This window comes from Lampris incognitus, chromosome 16 (assembly GCF_029633865.1).
Source record: "Lampris incognitus isolate fLamInc1 chromosome 16, fLamInc1.hap2, whole genome shotgun sequence".
Lineage (NCBI taxonomy): Eukaryota > Metazoa > Chordata > Actinopteri > Lampriformes > Lampridae > Lampris > Lampris incognitus.
The window spans coordinates 15062449-15081071 of record NC_079226.1 but is presented as its reverse complement, the minus strand read 5'-3'; the positions used below and the strand labels follow the sequence as shown (position 1 = coordinate 15081071).

Here is an 18623-nt window from a genome sequence, read left to right as displayed (position 1 = left end):
TCAGAAACTCCCAGGGGTGCTACATAGCAGGCGATGCTGCACCTTAACCTCATTTAGGGTTGCATGTGCATGGCTTTGTGTTTATGAACTCTGTGTGTGTGTGTGTGTGTGTGTGTGTGTGTGTGTGTGTGTGTGTGTGTGTGAGTGTGTGTGTGTGTGTGTGTGTGTGTGTGTGTGTGTGTTAAGTGGAAGGAATGTGAAAATTGACCAATTCCTGATATACCATGGGTTGAATTGGTTCAAACGGATTTGAACATGAAAGTGTTTTTTTTTTCTACAATGTAACGAGGAATAATGTACATAATTGTATTGTGTTTATCTAGTTTCATTTAAGATCCAAAACAATAACATTGTTCATTTACAAACCGCTTATCCTAATCAGGATTGCGGGGATGCTGGAGCCTATCCCAGCAGTCACTGGGTGGCAGGCGGGGAGACACCCAGGACAGACCGCCAGGCCATCACAGGACCAACACATTCACACCTAGGGACAATTTAGTACGGCCCGTTCACCTGACCTACATGTCTTTGGACTGTGGGAGGAAACCGGAGCCCCCGGAGGAAACCCGACACGGGGAGAACATGCAAACGCCACACAGAGGACGACCAGGGATGACTCCCAAGGTTGGACAACCCCAGGGTTCGAACCCAGGACCTTCTTACTGTCAGGCGACCGCGCTAACCACTGCGCCATAGATAATAATATGAGACAAAAACAACAACAGATACCTTGAAATAGAATAATGACACTCGGTTTGTACTTTAGGGCAGCATGTCCTGTAAATTCGTCAAAATGTCCAATTAAACGTGACCCCGAAAAGACAACCAGGTACAAAAAAACATCACGCCCCATAGCCTACTCATGATAGCCCGCTTCACCGGCAGTATGAGAACGCATTATTATAAATACATTGTGCAGACCCGTCTATCCACAGTCTCACCAAGTATCTATTGAACTCAAAACAAACCACAAAAACACACAATTTGATGGCTCTTGGAACAAAATAGCTTTGTGTATACACATGTGGTGTGTGTGTGTGTGTGTCTGTGTGTATGTACGTCACTGGGCAGTGTGATGTTTAAGCCACAGCCCTCCTTTTGTATCCGCAGCTCTATCCGTCTCTCAATCGGCAGTGTTTTTTTTTTTTTTTGCTACAGCGGCCCCAACCTTTGGCAAGCCAACGTGGCAATTAATTGGCTTATTAAATCCCTCCGCAGTGCCCTATCAGCAATAACTATCGACGACTAATCCTCTCTTTGTACCACTTTATGGGGGGGAGACAATCGAGTTGCGCTTACTGGTGCAGCTGTCTTAATCCAGGCCGAGAGGTGTCTATGAAGGGAAGTTATTGTGCGTCGATTCGAAAGTTAAGTTGATTGGGAGAGGATGTCGGGGAGGAGGGGGACAGAGATCACCGCGGTAACACCGGTCTGGCTTTACTCGTCTTTCACTCTCTCAGGGTGGCAGGGTGAGAGAGAGAACGAGTGTGAGTGCTACACACACACACACACACACACACACACACACACACACACACACACACACACACACACACAGATAGTGTCCAAAATTCAACAAGGTGAGCTCCCATCCTGCAAATTAATGCCTTGCTCTGAAACCCAATGTGACACTGAAGAGGAAAAAAAATGGTGTGTGTATGTGGCGTGTGCGTGCATGTATGCATGTGTGTGTGTTTTCACATCGGCTGATTGAGGCTGATTTGAGCGATGTCCCAGCCAGAGACAGGGACGCAGAGAGTGATGACTGACGCCTGGGCTTATTCCCCAACGTTTGTCATTTTTGCAGAAGACGAGCCAACGCTACTTCAGCTCGGTCGTTCACCACGCACACCTAATTCATCTCCAACACACACACACAGATACATTCATCCGCCTACTAATGCACTCCTGCACACATATATGAGACTACATACACACACCAAGCATGGAATGTGCATGCACGCGCACACACACACACACACACACACACACAAAAATACACAAAAATACACAAATAAGGCAACAGGCTTCAAACGCCTCTCTCTCATCCCCCACTCAGTCTCAACACCCTGTCATTTGAAGAATTTTCTTTGTCTCTGTCATCAAAACCAAGGACGCAAACGAGGTGACTTGCACATCGTCAAACCATCTGGAGAGCAAAAAAATCACACCCTGAAACATGAAATTAAACACACACACACACACACACTCCCTCCCTCCCTGGATACAGAGGCTACGGAGGGCAGACATAGGTGTTGCCAAATTCGGGAGCTACAAGAAGTGGAAACTTGTCAATGTGACCCCCCTCGGCATCGAGAAATAAAACTCCGGCCCGCCGGTGGCCATCGGGAGCGAACGCAGCCTCATCCCCTCAGCCTCCTGGAGCGTCCGTGTGAATACACACAGGCAGAGACCTTGGCAGTGCATCTAACTTCCTCCCTTTCTCCCTCCATCTATCTTCTCCCTCTCAAAGAGGGGGCATTGATTTCCCCGTGGGGGCCGGGTGCGTCACCCTGCGTGGATCGGATTGTTAATGCTCGGCTATATATAGCCCTGCGTCAGGAGGCAGGAGGGGAGGCTATTTTTAGAAGTGTTTGGACGCCATGGCTTGGACGCCGCCGCAGCTGAATGACCAAATGGAGGGGGGGTGGGGTGGGGTGGGGGGTTGAAAAGGAGCCCCCAGTGAGGGCTGTCACTGTCTTCTTGAAAGATTAGTGCACTTAAAGTGATTGGGGGAAGGAAAAAAAAAAAGACCGAGGGTGGAGCCTGCATTGTCTGTCTGGTCCACAACTGTCGTCATGTGCGAGTCAGATTAAATCCCCATAAACTTCACAACGTCGTCTCCATTTTCTGTTGTCGTCTGCTTAAACCGAAAGGTGTTTTGTGTTTTGTTTTTTTTTTGTGGTGTGGTTTGAGTGACGTCTCGGAGGTCTGTTTACAACAGCATCTCGCGGATGAAAGACGTTCTGCTCGCGGCAGAGTCTCCAAGGTTCTCCTATGTGCCGAAGAGCTCACTTTATTTGGGCTGCAGGCGGTAACTTTCACATTGCTATCAAATATCGTAAGCGGTTGTTTATTGAGTTGTGTTGTTGCAGAACACATTTCGGCCTGGCTGGATCTGTCATTTGGGACGCCGGTGTGCCTTCAGTTTTTCATTGGGCGTACCCTTTAGCTTTCATAAAATAAATAAATAAATAAAAAGCTCGGGGATGTTTGCTAAACTTGGGAAGTGCTGCTACTTTCTAAATGGGATCCCGGCGGTTCTACGGGCTCTGCAACAGAGCCAGTCCTGGGTCTGAGCTACTTATGAGAGACGTGGCCCATAAACGGGGAAAAAAACTCAGTATTGATTTTGGGCCTTTCCTTCCCTTTGCCGACTCCTCGTCTTGGTGCCATCTTCCAGTGCTAAAAACATACGGGGCACTATGACAGGGGCAACTGTAGTGTCCTGGATGTGCAAACAAGACACTGTCTCGCTGGTCAATAGGACGTCCAACCTTCCTGCATTATCTACCAAGCTACAGCGCCTCGAGGAGGAGAACACCTTCTATTTTTGTATTGTGCCGTGCGGGCTTAAATATCAAGGTCGATCTTCGTCAATGAGCTGCTCTAAATGAAGTTTTAATCAACTTTGGAAGTGCGGTGTTGGTTGATGTCTCGAAATAAAACTGAATCGTGCTTTTTTTCAAAGCGTCACTTGCTCAAAAGCACTTGTGAGACCTCTCACCACCCTACACATCAACTATCCATCACCCCGTCCATCCCTCCATCAATAATTCATCTTCTTATCCATTATCTGTCCCTGGATCCATCCAAGCGTGATCTATTTCAGCATCTACTCACCACCCAGAATCAACTACAAATAACAAACCTCACTCAGATAAGACGCATTAATATATCCAGATGTGAATGTGAACTCACCTGTAAGTAGTGACAGGATCTAAGGTTAGGCTTTAGGTCAGTGGGCGTCATGGGTTTCTCCAGGTTGAGAGAGGACTTCCTATAGGCTTCTTTGGCCTGGCTGACCGTCAGTGTGGACCAGGAGCTCCTCTTCATGAACTTGCTCTCAGGCACCATGCTTATGCTCTCGCAGGCTGAGCACTTGACGTCATTGTTGCTCTTGGAGGCCTTGAGCGACAGATCCCCCGCCAAATGACCGTGCACCGAATCGGGGTAGCAGTGACTGATGTGGTCCACCGCGTGGCGTGACATGACGCTGGGCGTCCGGTATGTGCTGTCGCTGTCCAGGTTGTCATCAGAGCTCCACCAGCCGCCTGAGCGCTGCTTGCCACTGTTGTCGGCCTTGCGCTCTTTGCTCTTGCTACGCTTGCTGTGTTTGTGGTGGCCATGGTTGTGGTGATGGTGGTGGTGTGTGCCGTCACGGTGCGAGTCCCCTTTGGTGCCGTTCATTTTGGAGGAACCTTCCAGAGAGTGGGACTTGGTGAAGAGCTTCTGCACCGAGTGGACTAAGTGGCGTATTCGCCCGGGGCTCTCGTTACGCTGCTCTGTGGTGGTGGTGGTAGTGGTGGAGGTGCGTTGGTACTGCAGCGTGTGGAAGCCGTCACGGTGCAGTGGCATCTGCTTCTCAAACTGGTCCAGGAGGTTGGCCGGGATGCGGTTCATTTTGCTGCCACTGACGTGCGATGACGAGCCACCGCCATCTTCCCGGGACTCCCTCCCGCCTGATGTGCCACCGCTGTCCCGGGAACCGCTGCCATAGTGCATGCGGGGGAAAGTGCTGCTGGAGACAGAGTGGTCAGTAGTTGACATGGAAACGGGCATTACCATGCACTCAGAGTGGATGGAGCTCCTTGGGGAACAGCGGTGGTGGCCCTCCAGAGGGCAGCTCTCGGTGGGGCTGAGGAGGTAGGAAGGGTGCCGGGACTCCCCATGGTGGAGGTGGTGGTCCAGGGAGTGGTCGCAGTCTGCCAGGCCGCAGGTGTGGGCTGAGGTGGGAGAGGTGAGGTGGAGCTGAGAGGGGCGGCCGCCAGAGAGACCCTTCATGTTCCTGGGTGGAGGGGAGTAGCTGTCCTCATCGAAGTACTGCGAGGGCGACCATGAATACTGCTGGTCTGTAGAGGATGTGGAGTCAAAAAGAAGAAGAGAAAGAGAAGAGAGCATGAATTTCAAACCCTTCATCCCATGGCGAAAAAAGCTTTCATCGCACACACACAAACACACACACACACACACACACACACAAAAAAAAGATTTCAAGAAAGATATTTCCTGCCTATTGATCAGGGTGACAAAAGCACACTATAAGGCCTTTCCTCAGCCTGGTCATCATCTTTATCATTCACATTTCCTCCACTTTTCTCAACAGTCCCGAACAAAGTAGCAGCACAATATGAATGAAAAAGTGCATTTAGTAAATGGCACATCTCAGGCCTCTCATTCCTGCCTTCATTTTTGTCTGATTGTAGATACCATACAGCTAGACAGAGAGAATGGAAAAAAAGAGAGATAGATAGAGAGAGCCAGAGAGAGAGAAGGGGTGGCGACAGGTAGGAGCCCGCATTGCCATTTATCCAATGCAAAGTGAAATAATAGCCTATCACTTTGTGGAGCTGGTGTCATCCGTCAAAGCCCTGAGGAGAGCGCTTTGAGGCGCACGGCTGGACAAGCGTCCTTGAGAGGCATAGACCAAATGACCCCCCCCCCCTCCCCCTCTGTCTCTCTCATCCACGTAGTCAGAGATTAAAACCCCAATTCTGTGTGATCGGTCACCAAGGGCAGGCGTCTCAGCCTTCTATCCCAATGTCTTTAACTCAATCGGAAGATAGTTTTACTCCATCTTACGGCTATGTCGCCCTCTTTTCCCATTGTAATTGCAATGCCCCCCCCCCCCTTGAATCACTTCAGGACGAAGAAAATAACCTCAGTATTCAACATGTTACAGTTTGATGGCCATGTTGAGTGATAAACTCACTCCTTCATCCTCTGGTTACTTTAGCTGGGAAAGAGTACAAAATGTGGATTGGATCCCAAGTGACACCTACGTGATCAGCAGCCTTCCACTTAACTCAAAAAATGATAATGCAGATCTGACTCATAATTGAAAACCTTGTTAGCCAGAGAATCCTGTTAATTACGAGCGTTACACATTTGTGCTGTAATATTAAGAGTCTGATAAGATTCCGTCGTTATTCACATTTGCAGAAGTGAGCACCAATAATAGACAAAGAGACAAATGCTGTGGCAGAAAACTGGGTGATATTTCATATTTATCTGCACCCTGCCTTGTGCGGTAATGTAAAAGACCGAGAGACAAACAGGCAAACAAAAATAACACCTAAGTCTCTCCTGGCTGCCAACTACACGCCTCATAAACTCCTGCACTTTCACACCAACTGTAACCTCATAAAGTGTAGGAGAGTTTTTATGAGCTATGAGCAGAGAGAGAGAGAGAGAGAGAGAGAGAGAGAGAGAGAGAGAGAGAGAGAGAGAGAGAGAGAGAGAGAGAGAGAGAGAGAGTGAGAGAGTGGTTGACTGTTTGGGGATAAATATGGACTAGACGACTCATCTGACTCATCCCAGCCAGGAATCAGAAACTGCATACATCATCCTACTCCTTAAAACTATGGTAGGTGAGCATCTTTGTACATGCATAACTCTCTCACGAAACCGGAAATCAGTAGAATGACTGTCTAAATTGGGTGGCCAGTAAAGTGGGGGTAAGCAAAGCGATCCAGTAACCAGAGATTTGCCATTATGAATCCCACAACTGGCTGGGTAATCCTGGATTGTTATTAGTATTAGTATTAGTATATCAGATACAGCCACACAAAGTTTAAGTTTAAAAAAAAGAAGAAAAAAGTGGGTCCCGTCACAGTATCCCCATATCAGTACAAAGCGAAATACTCAAGCATTGAAAAAGTAGGACTATATTTGTATTGCATTACAATGATGATATGACTTAACCCTGGTGTTGAATGGATTTGCTTGCTATGAACGGAGTGGACAAAATCCTCCACAAACACATGACAGCAGGTTCAAACAGGTGGCAGGTAAGGCCACCAAGAAAGCATCACAGCAATAGAAGCAAGATAGGCATCAGTCAATTAACCAATCAATTAACAGAAACCGGCATTTTCCCCGATTAAATAGTTTCCCCTTTAGCGAGGGCGACCGAGTACTCGATGATGAATACATGGCTGAGGCCAACCAGTTCAGCTGTCAGCATGTTCCCTAACTGAACTTATTGCACCCATTCACCGGCACTGGGACATGCTGAGGATTTATAAAAGTCTTATACTGACAATTCCAGACTTCAGTCCAAAATCATGAGTACATCATACTGGATGTGAGTTGGGACTAAGTTTCCATGTAGTGCTGGAAAACATGATCACGACAATCATATGGATCATGTGGAATGTCACAAAGTATCGATATAAACCATGAAATCTGCTTACATGTGCAAAACTACAGTGTTTAAGAATCCAACTGAGGTTCGTCACAATATGTTAGGTAGTGTGAGGTAACTGTAAGGTACAATACCAAACCAAAACTTCTGTTCCGTAAGCCGTCCGACTCAGGCTTTGCATTCACCTCAACAGAGGGATGATGGTGCACTTTCGCTCGACGTGATGATACATTCCTGTCTGTAGTTATGGCACCGTCGTACTTCGTGGCCTTTCTCTGATGAGTGAGTGAGTTCCTTGAAGAATCTCAGAGAGATGCGCTGAATAAATTATCTGCCGGCAGACTTATGGCATTTCCTTGGATTATACGATACACAGATGACAGACTCCTCTCTCTCTCTCTCTCTCTCTCTCCCGCTCTCTCTCTTTCACTTCTTACTCTACCAATAGAGAATTTCCGTTTGGTTGAAGGGAAGAAAAAAAAAGTAGGATGAAGGATTCAAAAAGTCAGTCTTCTAATGCACAGCTTTACTGAATATTTATGCTGGGCGAAATAAACCAACAGTGGTACTGTCGGAGAGCAAGCATCCTTCTGGCGAGTGCTCTCCAAAAAAGGAGACAAGTATCTGTGGCATTTGTGGAAAGGGAGAAGGCTTGTTGTTTTTGCACTGATAACAGCTTCTGGCATTACATTATCTGGCTTCCTTGCAAAGGTTGCCACCTACAGTTGTGATGGACTGTTTGCGTGGTGGATGATGTCGAAGCTGAACTGAAATAGTAAGGTACCACAGGGGTGATGCATTTTTGATTATAAGTTAGTTTATTACAATGTCAGATGATGAGGAGGAGGAGGAAGGTGATTCGGATGGTGACGTGCATCCGTGTAAAAACACGGGAATCCTGCTCAGCATGAGATGAGGCACATTCCTCAACGTAAATATGATCGTACGTTTTGAATGCAACCACAAGAAGCCCTGTATACCAATCTCATTGGACTCAGCACCGGGCCCAAACACCAATTAACCAGTCATGTCTGACTTAACATCTGGATCCCTACCAAAGCCGCGGTATCGTCAGAGTCTTTATAAACACATCTGACATGAAGTTGGGAGCGAAGAGAAAGCGAGTCCGAGGAAGAGGCTCATTTATTAAGTGGCTGTGTTTTGTGCTCCTGTGTGCGGACTGTGAATAAAGGTCGTTTTGCTCCTCTTAACACATTAGCATTTAAATTGCATTATATCTGCACTCAGTATCACTGACAGCTCCCACTCTTCCACTGGCACAGGCCTTAACCGGAGTTGAAAACAAAGTTAAAAGATAATAAAGTACAGAACTAGACCACAGATCAAAGGCACACGACCTTCAGAGTTGGCAGTGGCTAGCTCAGTGGCTAGCCACACCGCTATTTAATAGGACCGGGATAAAGGCCAGGTCTTGTTAGTCTGTCTGTTGTACCTTGTGGGTGAACCCTGACCCGGAGGAAAAACTTAAAAGAACTGTAACGATGCTGCGAAGGGCTTTCAACCACAGAAGGAATTCTCTTGTCCAGATTGGTCAAACATCAAAAACCCGAAAATGGCTTGAAAGCGTTGCCAAACTCATATCAAACACAGCCGCTGCAGAGATGCACAGTCAGTTAAATGCGTTACGACATCACGAGGATCAGCAGGATCCAGTAGGTGCATACTTGGAATATATCATCGAGAGAAACATATGGCGTTTATTGAATGTTTGCTAGGGTGTCAGCCATTTTAGAGGCGATAAACAATTAGTTTACAACACAGTGCCATTTTAGCGTCGTCTAGCTGATTAAGCAGCATCCGTCCAAATGGTATTAGAAGGGGCACGCCCAGTATTTCCTGAATAGCAACAAATCGATGAAGCAACTTGCTTATGCAGCTCCAAAAGGTTAAACAGTCTCCCCAGGATTCTGCCCTTTCTTTGGAAAATCAAAACATGGGGTATTGGTTCCATATACTCTGAGCGAATCAGCAGCAGTCCGGGCCATTAGATGTAAGAAAAAGCTAATTGACCGAGGCACAGAGGCAAATTTAAACCAGAAGGTTGTCTGCTCTATACGCCTCATAATATCCACTCCAGCAGCTCAGACAGAACAAAGCTTGGACTTTTGACAGACAGCCTTTCTTACTTAACCATACGAAGCAGCAACACGGAAGAGTTCATACATGTGCTTTGAGAGTGTGTTATGAGTTGAACTGGATCCACGGCATTGTATCACGTAGACACCGTTCTCAGCCGAGTCCTGTTCGTCTCAGTCAACATAATTAACCGCGTCATTCCTTAGAGTGTTACTTGGAAGTCTCTGACTCACCGAGTAGGGTGCCATATGGGCATGTGCATGTGTGTGTGCGACAGAGAGCGAGCGAGAGAGAGTTTGTGTGTTTGTGCATTTCTTCTTTGTGAGTGTTTGTGTGCATGGGTATGAATGGGCATGTTGTGAGCCTGACACCGAGTTGTGAGTAAGTACATGTTGCTCTCGGGCTGTGTGCTGTTACACACACATGACGGCCAGCACTGTCTTAGTGTGAGAGAAGACAGAGACCACTCCGGCTTGGCAGGCCTCAATACTAACCCCCCCCCACACACACACACACACACAAACAAGCCCACTCCCATCCTGGGCCCCAGCACCAAGTCTCCGGAACGACAGCAATCATAGCTTGCGCCCTGCTGTCTCCCAGCAGGGTGCAAGTCTTACCTGCGAACACCGGGGACTAAATTAGACAACGTACGTGGGAAAAGCACAGTGGAGGTAACATGTGCTGGTACTGTGTGCCGGGCTCGTCTCACCAACAGCAATCACAAGTCGGGGAAGAGTGAGCAAATAAGGACTCTGTACGGTCCCAGTGCGCTCCTGGCAGTGAGAGGGTTTTCTCTGAAAATAAGAACAGGATTGTGGGGAAAATTGAAGCCGAGGTTTTAAGATGCATCGTTAAAGCTGTGAAATGCGACAAAGCGAAGCGAATTTTCCTGTTGGTGTAAAAGACGGTAAGGTAATAGTGGAGTGAAATTCAGCCTAGCAGCTGAGGTACAAGGCTAGCGTCCAGACGTTAGCGGGAGGCGTAGTAGCTATTCTAACCGTCCCCGAAACGGCTGTGTGTTACCAGCCTATCGGTAATCCCCTCAAAATGACTAGGCTAAAGGTCGGTTGTCCCAACAAAACCAAAACGCAGCCTTCTCTATTCAAGCTACCAATTTAGCCTGTGAAATGCTTTTAGCAAGGGGAAGATTATGTTGGCCCGATAAGGAGAAGCTGCTTGAACGTCTGAATACTTATCGGGAGGAGGCGAATTAGCTGGCTAATGATTAAGTGCGTTATCTGTGCTGCACTCAGCGCTCTTCCAAGGCTCTGCCCCTTCTACCAGTGAACGCAGGGACAGCTGGGTGACAGAAAGACATTCGCCAACGTGTCAGGGCCGGGGCTCTCAGCTCCTCTCAGAATGACAGCAACCTAAGCTTTTCCTGTTTCCGCCGTTTCGTTTCGTTGGTTTGTTTGCGGGGGGGGGGGGGGGGACGGTGACAAACACAAAACACACCTCGCCATCTCGGTTTTTAACGCAATGCTCGTCGAAATCTCAATTATTATTTTTTTACCCAGAGTATAATTGCAATTGAAATTGCCAGGGAGGGCAGAGCAATGCCCCCACACAGACTTCTGCCAAGTGTGGGAGATTGCATGGGCTTGCGTTTATACATGGTGGAAACATAAATCCAGCACAGCTATGAATAAATCATGCTGAATAGGAAACTCTGCCACAGGAAAAACCCTGTGTGTGTATGCGTGTGTTTGTGTGTGCATGAGCGAGATCTTGGCTTTATGTGTGTGTCTGCGAGTGTCCACACTTATGTAACAGCTAAGAACGCATTTCTAGGCAACTTGTTAGAGGAAGCCTCGGAACTATCCCTGGTTGCCTTAGCAACAACATCTTAAGTCCTCATCCTTTTCTCTGTTTGCAGCCACCAGGAAGATGAGTGGAAATCAACATAATAGAAAACGTGGTAAGCACATTTATCTATTTATTTATCGGAATGATGCCATTATTTACCAGTGTGAAGCAAAAAAAATCTCAGATGTAAAGGTAACTTACTTTTATCGTTAAATAGATAGATTATTTTATTGAATTATTTTTATTAAATGCATCGAAACAAGCAGGAAGTTCCTTTATCACACAACCTGGCAGCTGGAGCTTGGCAATATACTGATGTAGATAAAGTGATGTGAGATTAGAGTCTGGGATTTTGGTTATCTTGATATTGTGATGGGCGGCATGGTGGCGCAGTGGTTAGCGCGGTCGCCTCACAGCAAGAAGGTTCTGGGTTCAAGCCCCGGGGTAGTCCAACCCTGGGGGTCGTCCCGGATCGTCCTCTGTGTGGAGTTTGCATGTTCTCCCCATGTCTGTGTGGGTTTCCTCCGGGTGCTCCAGTTTCCTCCCACAGTCCAAAGACATGCAGGTCAGGTGAATCGGCCGTACTAAATTGTCCCTAGGTATGAATGTGTGTGTGTGTGTGTGTGTGTGTGTGTGTGTATATGTCAGCCTGTGTGATGGCCTGGTGCCCTGTCCAGCGTGTCTCCCCGCCTGACGCCCAATGAATGCTGGGATAGGCTCCAGCATCCCCGCGACCCTGACAGCAGGATCAGCAGTTTGGATATTGGATGGATGGATGGATGGATGATATTGTGATATAACTTAAATGCTGTCATTCCCCTGGTCTTAAAGGCTGCATTGCAGTAAAGTGATAGCTTCTTCTTTTTTTTTAAAAGTTTATTTATTTATTTGGGGGGGGGGCATTTTCCACCTTTATTCGATAGCGGTAGTAGAATGAGACAGGAACGGCAGGGGAGAGAGAGGGGATGACATGCAGCAAAGGGCCCGGGCCGGAGTCGAACCCAGGCTGCTGCGGTAAGGACTCAGCCTTATATGCGGTGTGTGCTCTACCAGGTGAGCCACCTGGGTGCCCCCCAATTTTCTGCTCTTATCAGACTGTTTTAGCTGAATGAAATGAACAATGAATGCCTCCACCTGCATTGGTCATCATATCCACATGACTAGCGCCAATTTCACAAAATTTTCTTGCGTGCAAATAACTTAGCAAAGCACCAAAAGTCACCCCCAAAATCCACGCACTTTATTGATGTATTCGAGCTATTCAGTCAAAAATGTCTGTGATATTTCATTTTGTCAACCTCGCCCGGCCCTCTCAGAATGGGAGCCATCAAAAAGACCCTCTCTCGCCTGAGACAGTACTGAACTTTTCAGGTACTGAGGAGGCGGCTCATCATGTCAGTTGTGAAGCAGGCGGGTTCAGCCCAGGCCACCAGCACCTGTGACAGCTCCTTTGTGGAAACGGTTGGAAAAACACAGCAGTACCCCTGACCCCCATCGCTGCCACACACCTCGGGCAATTGAAAATAATTCTCTCTACTCTAATCTAATTCTCCTCCGAGTCCTGGCAGCCGTGCTCCAGACCACAACAGCGTAGCGAGAGATAGAGCGGAGGGAGGGAGTGTGTGTGTGAGAGGGGGGGGGGTGGATGGGAGTGACCATAATGACTTTTTTGGAGATGGAGGCGCTACTGACAGTCCAGTTCAGATCCTTGTCTTTCAATCGCCTTTACTCTGAAGTCACCATTAAGGCTACAAAGTCAATAAGGGTGTTAAATGATTTGTGGTGACTCTAATCTGGACTTTATCGGTTCTGATACTGATAACGCGAGGCTGCAAGTGTGAAAGCACTTGGCCCACAGTCAAATCAGAAAACTCAAGGTGTATTGAGAAGCAAACGCTCAATACCAATAGAGTGCTATGCAAAGTTTTCATCTTCATTGCATTAAAATTCATAGCTGAATCGCCGCCATAATGTGATGGGAATCGTCCAAGAGGTGAACTGCACGGCTACATTAAGCCTGGCTGAAGAAGAAGAAGAAGAAAAAAGAAGAAGAGGTAATTATGCTCGTATAAACTCACTGACACTGACAGACGAATACACAGCCATACACCGCGACATACATCAAGCATAGTCTACAAAGCATCTATGCTAGTATAGACTCACGGACACTGACAGACAAACACAGACGCAGGCTCCCAGACTCCTTCTGACACATTGACGAGGATGGAGAAAGGTTGCGTGTCGCTCCGGGGGATGGAGGTGGACACGGGCGCATCTGACAGTAAATGTAATGTAATTAGCGTAAGTAGCTGTCCCGGTTTTTTACTGGGCTGTTTCGGGGGGCAGTGAAATGAAAGCGGCGCTATTTACCATGCCCTGGAAGCACTCGAAGCAAATCACCCGAAGACCGTTTACCTGTCAGTGCCGGAGGAGCCAAACTCCACGGATAGTCCCCTCCATGCAGGTGCGGCTCCACGTCTACACACGGCCGTGCAGCACATCTGCCCTGCAACTACTGAACATGTGACAGCCAGCCTAGAGCTGGGCAATAGGGAAAGTACCATTACCATGACAACGATACGGAGTTTTACACGATATCGATATAGAAATCACGATACCCACTCGCATATGCAAAACTATCATAATTAGAATAAGCTAGGTTTCAGATAATACTCCCTCAGACCTTATTCTGTGAGAAATTTCAGCTGGTAAAAACTCATTATTATTAATTTAGACAACAAAGTTGCGTGTCACGATATGAAAATTTCATCCCAATACAAAACCACTGACAGGTGATAATTGACAATAGCCCAAATACATCTTTTGCTGATGTCTTAACTTGTGGACGCCGTGTCTCCTAACTTGAGCCTGCTAAGACCGGATGTGTCACCTTGCACGATTTCAATGTTTGCACCGTTCATCGAGGAACAACGTGTGGTGTGCATTTGTAAAATAAGTGTTTAATATCGATGTATATGACATATTACGAAAACTAAATCTGTAAATGTTGAAGCATTTGAAGTGGATTTCCCCCCCCCCCCCCTGTTTTGCTAGCACTCTGGTCTGGCGAGAGAAAAGCAAATAATCACCCCACAAAACTCCAGAATACAGCCCATGCTAACAGTAATTACTCAAGCCAGTCAGAAGGATGCAAATCAATAACTGGCCGAGGGCTTTCCAAGCATGCCGTATCATAACACGGGGGAGAGTATGCAATACAAAGGTCAAACCACACTGAGGTAAAGTCCATGTTGTGCTGTGACCGGCATGTCTATTCTATACATCTCCTCATATTGGGGAGAAATTATATCTAATTACTTCACATTTCCAAATTCTACTGCCCGCTTTCAGTGCAATGCCACTTTTTTCCCTCTCGAGACTGATAGCGGAAGTAGGTAAGGACATTTACACAACACACAACGGTGAACGCAGCTGGTGAGCGTGCCCCCACACTCGTCCAATACACTCCACAGCTACTGAGCAACCGATGCGCTCACCTTGGCTGGTGTGATGCGAGGAGCCCGCTTACCTTCACTCCACGCCGTCTAACCTTACCGACTCCCAGAGGGAACGGTAATGTTATTACGGAGGAAAAGACACGGGCACTCATGCAAACTCGGGAGTCAACATCGGTGCAAAGTATTCCGATGGGGACACGCTGGCTCCCCGACTCCCCATTCACTCACTCTTTTAAACCGCGTGATATTAGTAATAATTCAATGTCGGGGACGGGATGATTTAGTTTGCCCCCAGCCCGAGACAAGCGGCTGTAATTGGATAATGGGGAGAGATGAAAAACATGGAAACAGACTCGAAGGCTGACCCCGCTAGATTAGATCTGAGGCATCCCTCCCCTCTTTTTCTCTTGACAATTGTGTGCAAGACACGGAGAGAAGACGGGGGGAGGAAGCTACAGAGAGACACGACGAGGGGCATGAAAGGACGCGGGTTGCATCAGTGGAGCAAACATCACAACCAACACCTGCCTCCGCAACACTTTGATAAGTACAGAGAGGGGGGCCCCTGGCCCCAGAATTAGGTGTTCTGTGTCGGGTCTGACCAGCGGCAAGACCAAAGCGTAGCCCACGTTGTCTTACCGAGCAACCCTGGGGAGAGCAAGCACAGAAATGTTTTCAGATGAAATCGCTCCCATTTTAGGGCATGTCTTCTTCCAAAGCCTCGCATCTTCTTTTCACGCTAATTGGCAGAGGGTCTCATTCCTGCCCCTCCCACGGCAAAAATAACACACCAACAAACTTGGTGAGAAACTCTGTGTGCAGAATGCCTGAGCTCAGACTACTTGAGTGTGTGTGTGTGTGTGTGTGTGTGTGTGTGTGTGTGTGTGTGTGTGTGAGCGTGCACATGTGCACGTTTGCATGTCTGCAGTGTCAACGAACAGGAAAAAGAGGGAGAAAAAGGTTGCAAGACGGACGGACAGAGGAAGAAGGAAGACAAACTTCCAGTAACCGTTATATTGAAATAAAAGAGTTTGATATTATCGGAACTCAACTGCTTCGCGTTACCGTTCATTGCCGTAGATCTATCCATCCATCCGTCCGTCAATCCATCCCACCCAGCATCCGTTATGTCACTCAGCCTCTCCAAGCACAGAGCTGGAGGCTGCTGAGGAACATGAGCGGCAGCGCGTCACACCGGGGATAATAGTCGTAGCCCGCGGCCACACGGCGCACAGGGAAATGTCACCGTCACAACAGCCACCGTGTGAAGAGTACGGCGCCTGTCACACAGGTGGAGGATGTCAGTGTGACTCTTCAGCTGCAGCAACGATGCTCTCACCGCTCCAGAGTTGTCCTTTCATTAACAGATGCTGATGGCAAAAACAAAAGCAACATGCAGCGTGGGGTAGGCTGAAGGGACCAAATAATCATAACGCGGTACACTGTAAGTGCTGTTATGCACCTGGTCCACTCGCCGGCCTTACTTTGGGTGTTTCGAGTCAGGCTTGTGATCTCCGTCCCTATCGAATCATACAGGGGAGCCCGTAATAACATGTTGTACTACACGCATCTCTCCAGCCTGGTTGGGTGGATGCTGGTGTAGTGTTGAGCATCTGTGTGGCCTGCCTGTCTGCTGAAATTAATTCAAGTGCCTGCGATATCCCTCCCACACAAATCTCCATATCAACAAAATTGAAAAGCCCCCGGAGGGTAGCAGTTGCCTCTTTGCATGGCATTGTTTTCTGATTGCCCTCTAACAGTCACCCTTAATAAGTGAGCTTGAAAAGGCCGATCGATGAGGCTGCAGACTCTACTACATAGGAAGCGGAGCCACAATTAAAAGCCCGGATCAACAAAAAGAATTGAAATTATGGAAAATGTGAGGGCCTCATCCATGACGCCTTTAGGTTCTCCCCCCCCCCCATTAGGGGTATTAGGCAAGCCTGGGAAACTCAAATTACAAGAATGTTCAATATTTGCAGGTATGATTCAAAATCAACAAACTTGTTCCCTCCGGCGATGTCTTTGCATGCACACATGCAATCCCACTGTAATTGAAAATGACTGCCGCGCGGTCCCCGACCATCTTGCGCTGTCAACGGCAGAGACGGAGGAGAAGAACAGGAAAAAAGGGGGGAGAGGAGAGAAGAGGAGAATGAATTAGCAGAGGACACGAGCAGACAAGAAGAAGAATGTGGCGAGGCATGCTTATGATGGATTAATGTTGTTTTGCTTGAATTAACTGGGAACATATGAAACACACTGCAAATCTGTTTCACTCAATGGTCAATTTAATACAATTTAATACCTAATTATGTTTCACTTGTCATACTTTAATGCCGCCTAGAATAATGAGAGGTAGGGATTTAATTGACACTGGCCCCCTTGTTCGGCACGCTACTAATGCAGTGGCTTTTCTTAATCTGATAAGGGCACTATGTAATATCTCATTAATTTGAGTTTTTAAAGCCGTGTATCCTCACTGAATGAGAGGCTTCTGATGCTAAGTCCAATTGGGCCACTTCTATTGATCAGGCTCAGGGCTTAAATCTGTAGAAATAGATGTTGGATCTATTGCATTTTCTTGGGGCTTGGGGGGGGGCAGGAGAGTAGTATCAATTAATGGTATTTACAACATTGAAAGCAATTATGGCTTTTCTTACCGTGTATTATTGTTGCTCCCATGTTCGATATTGTCAACCGCAACGAAGAGTTCAAGTTTTTATTCATACAGGTATACCAGATATCTGAGATGGACCCGCCAGCGTGGGAACACAGCTCCAAATAAAGTGCATCAGATTACCAAAATTTCCCTAATTCCTGGTTAGGGACGGGTCTTGTCTGGAGCGTAGTGTACCGCCATCCTCACTCGCTCACTTCGCCGTGCCTCGCCTCCCCAGCGGCTGTTAAGAGAAGACTTCTCCGTGGGCGGCATCGGCCGAGCTTCTCCACTTTCCGGCTGTCTCTCGAGGGATACTTAGCCGTCGAATCGATCAGGACTCTGAAGGTAGTGACGAGGGAGGACCGCCTCCTCTATTATCAGTCAATCTCACTAAGTCTCCGCTGCTGTGCGAGGTATTCTCCGCTCGCACACTCGCACGCGATGCCCCAAATATTTTCATGCAATCGATTACAGAAAGACACCCACAAAAGTCCGTGTGACTGCGCATGTACACGCACACGCACCCGTGAAGGAATCCAGTCTGGCATGAAGTACACACAGCGGGTCATAGTATAAATATTGGATCTGCTTTCTGCAGCATAGCAAATGGAAGTTTGGAGCAACGTCTGAATAGTTCTGATTAATTACACCCCACTTCTAATTTTCCATTTGGCATCTTGACAGCAAATTAAAAGGAGGCGAACAGCAGGAGCAATGGGGCTTCCCTATCCTCCTCCTCCTCCTCCTCTAAGATCGCCGATCTGAAATATGTTTAAGGTGGAATGAGAGGTCAGATCCCGGTGACCTTTAGTTAAAAAAAGTGTAAAAATGGAAAATATGCACATGCGCGGAGTGTTCTGCAGCACAGTTTAAGTGGCTAGGATTCGGGAGGTTGGGGCGACCGTTTCTGAGAAGTCTAATTTACTGTTATTGTCCATCTAAACTTCCATTCAGTGGCTTTTTATAGTACAGCATGAGTAGAGCAGCGGCTTTGACATTTAACAGACATGCAGGGGGAGGACACCAGCACTTAATTAACCTCATTATAAATCGCTCACTATAAATGTGGCTAAAGGAGAAATACCTCTCGTCCACCTCTGCAGTACCCCACCCCAGTCCACCCGCCTGCACTCGCGGCCCTCGCTCTTTCTAGTGCAGCTGACTGCAGCCGCTCTAACCTTTTTGTTTCGGGTACTCCTGCACTCAAATACCCACCAGGGCGTTTGACAGA

At 47.5% G+C, this 18623-nt stretch overlaps 1 protein-coding gene across 1 annotated transcript in view; it reads right to left on the bottom strand.

Annotated features, from left to right (window-relative positions):
• dlgap2a (discs, large (Drosophila) homolog-associated protein 2a) overlaps nt 1-5067 on the bottom strand; it is a 73442-nt gene extending 68375 nt beyond the window's left edge. The window contains exon 1 of the mRNA XM_056295676.1: nt 3922-5067. Coding sequence (XP_056151651.1) covers nt 3922-5004 — 1083 coding nt within the window. The 5' untranslated portion in view covers nt 5005-5067. The remainder of the gene's footprint in view (nt 1-3921) is intronic.
• Nucleotides 5068-18623: the final 13556 nt, after the last annotated feature.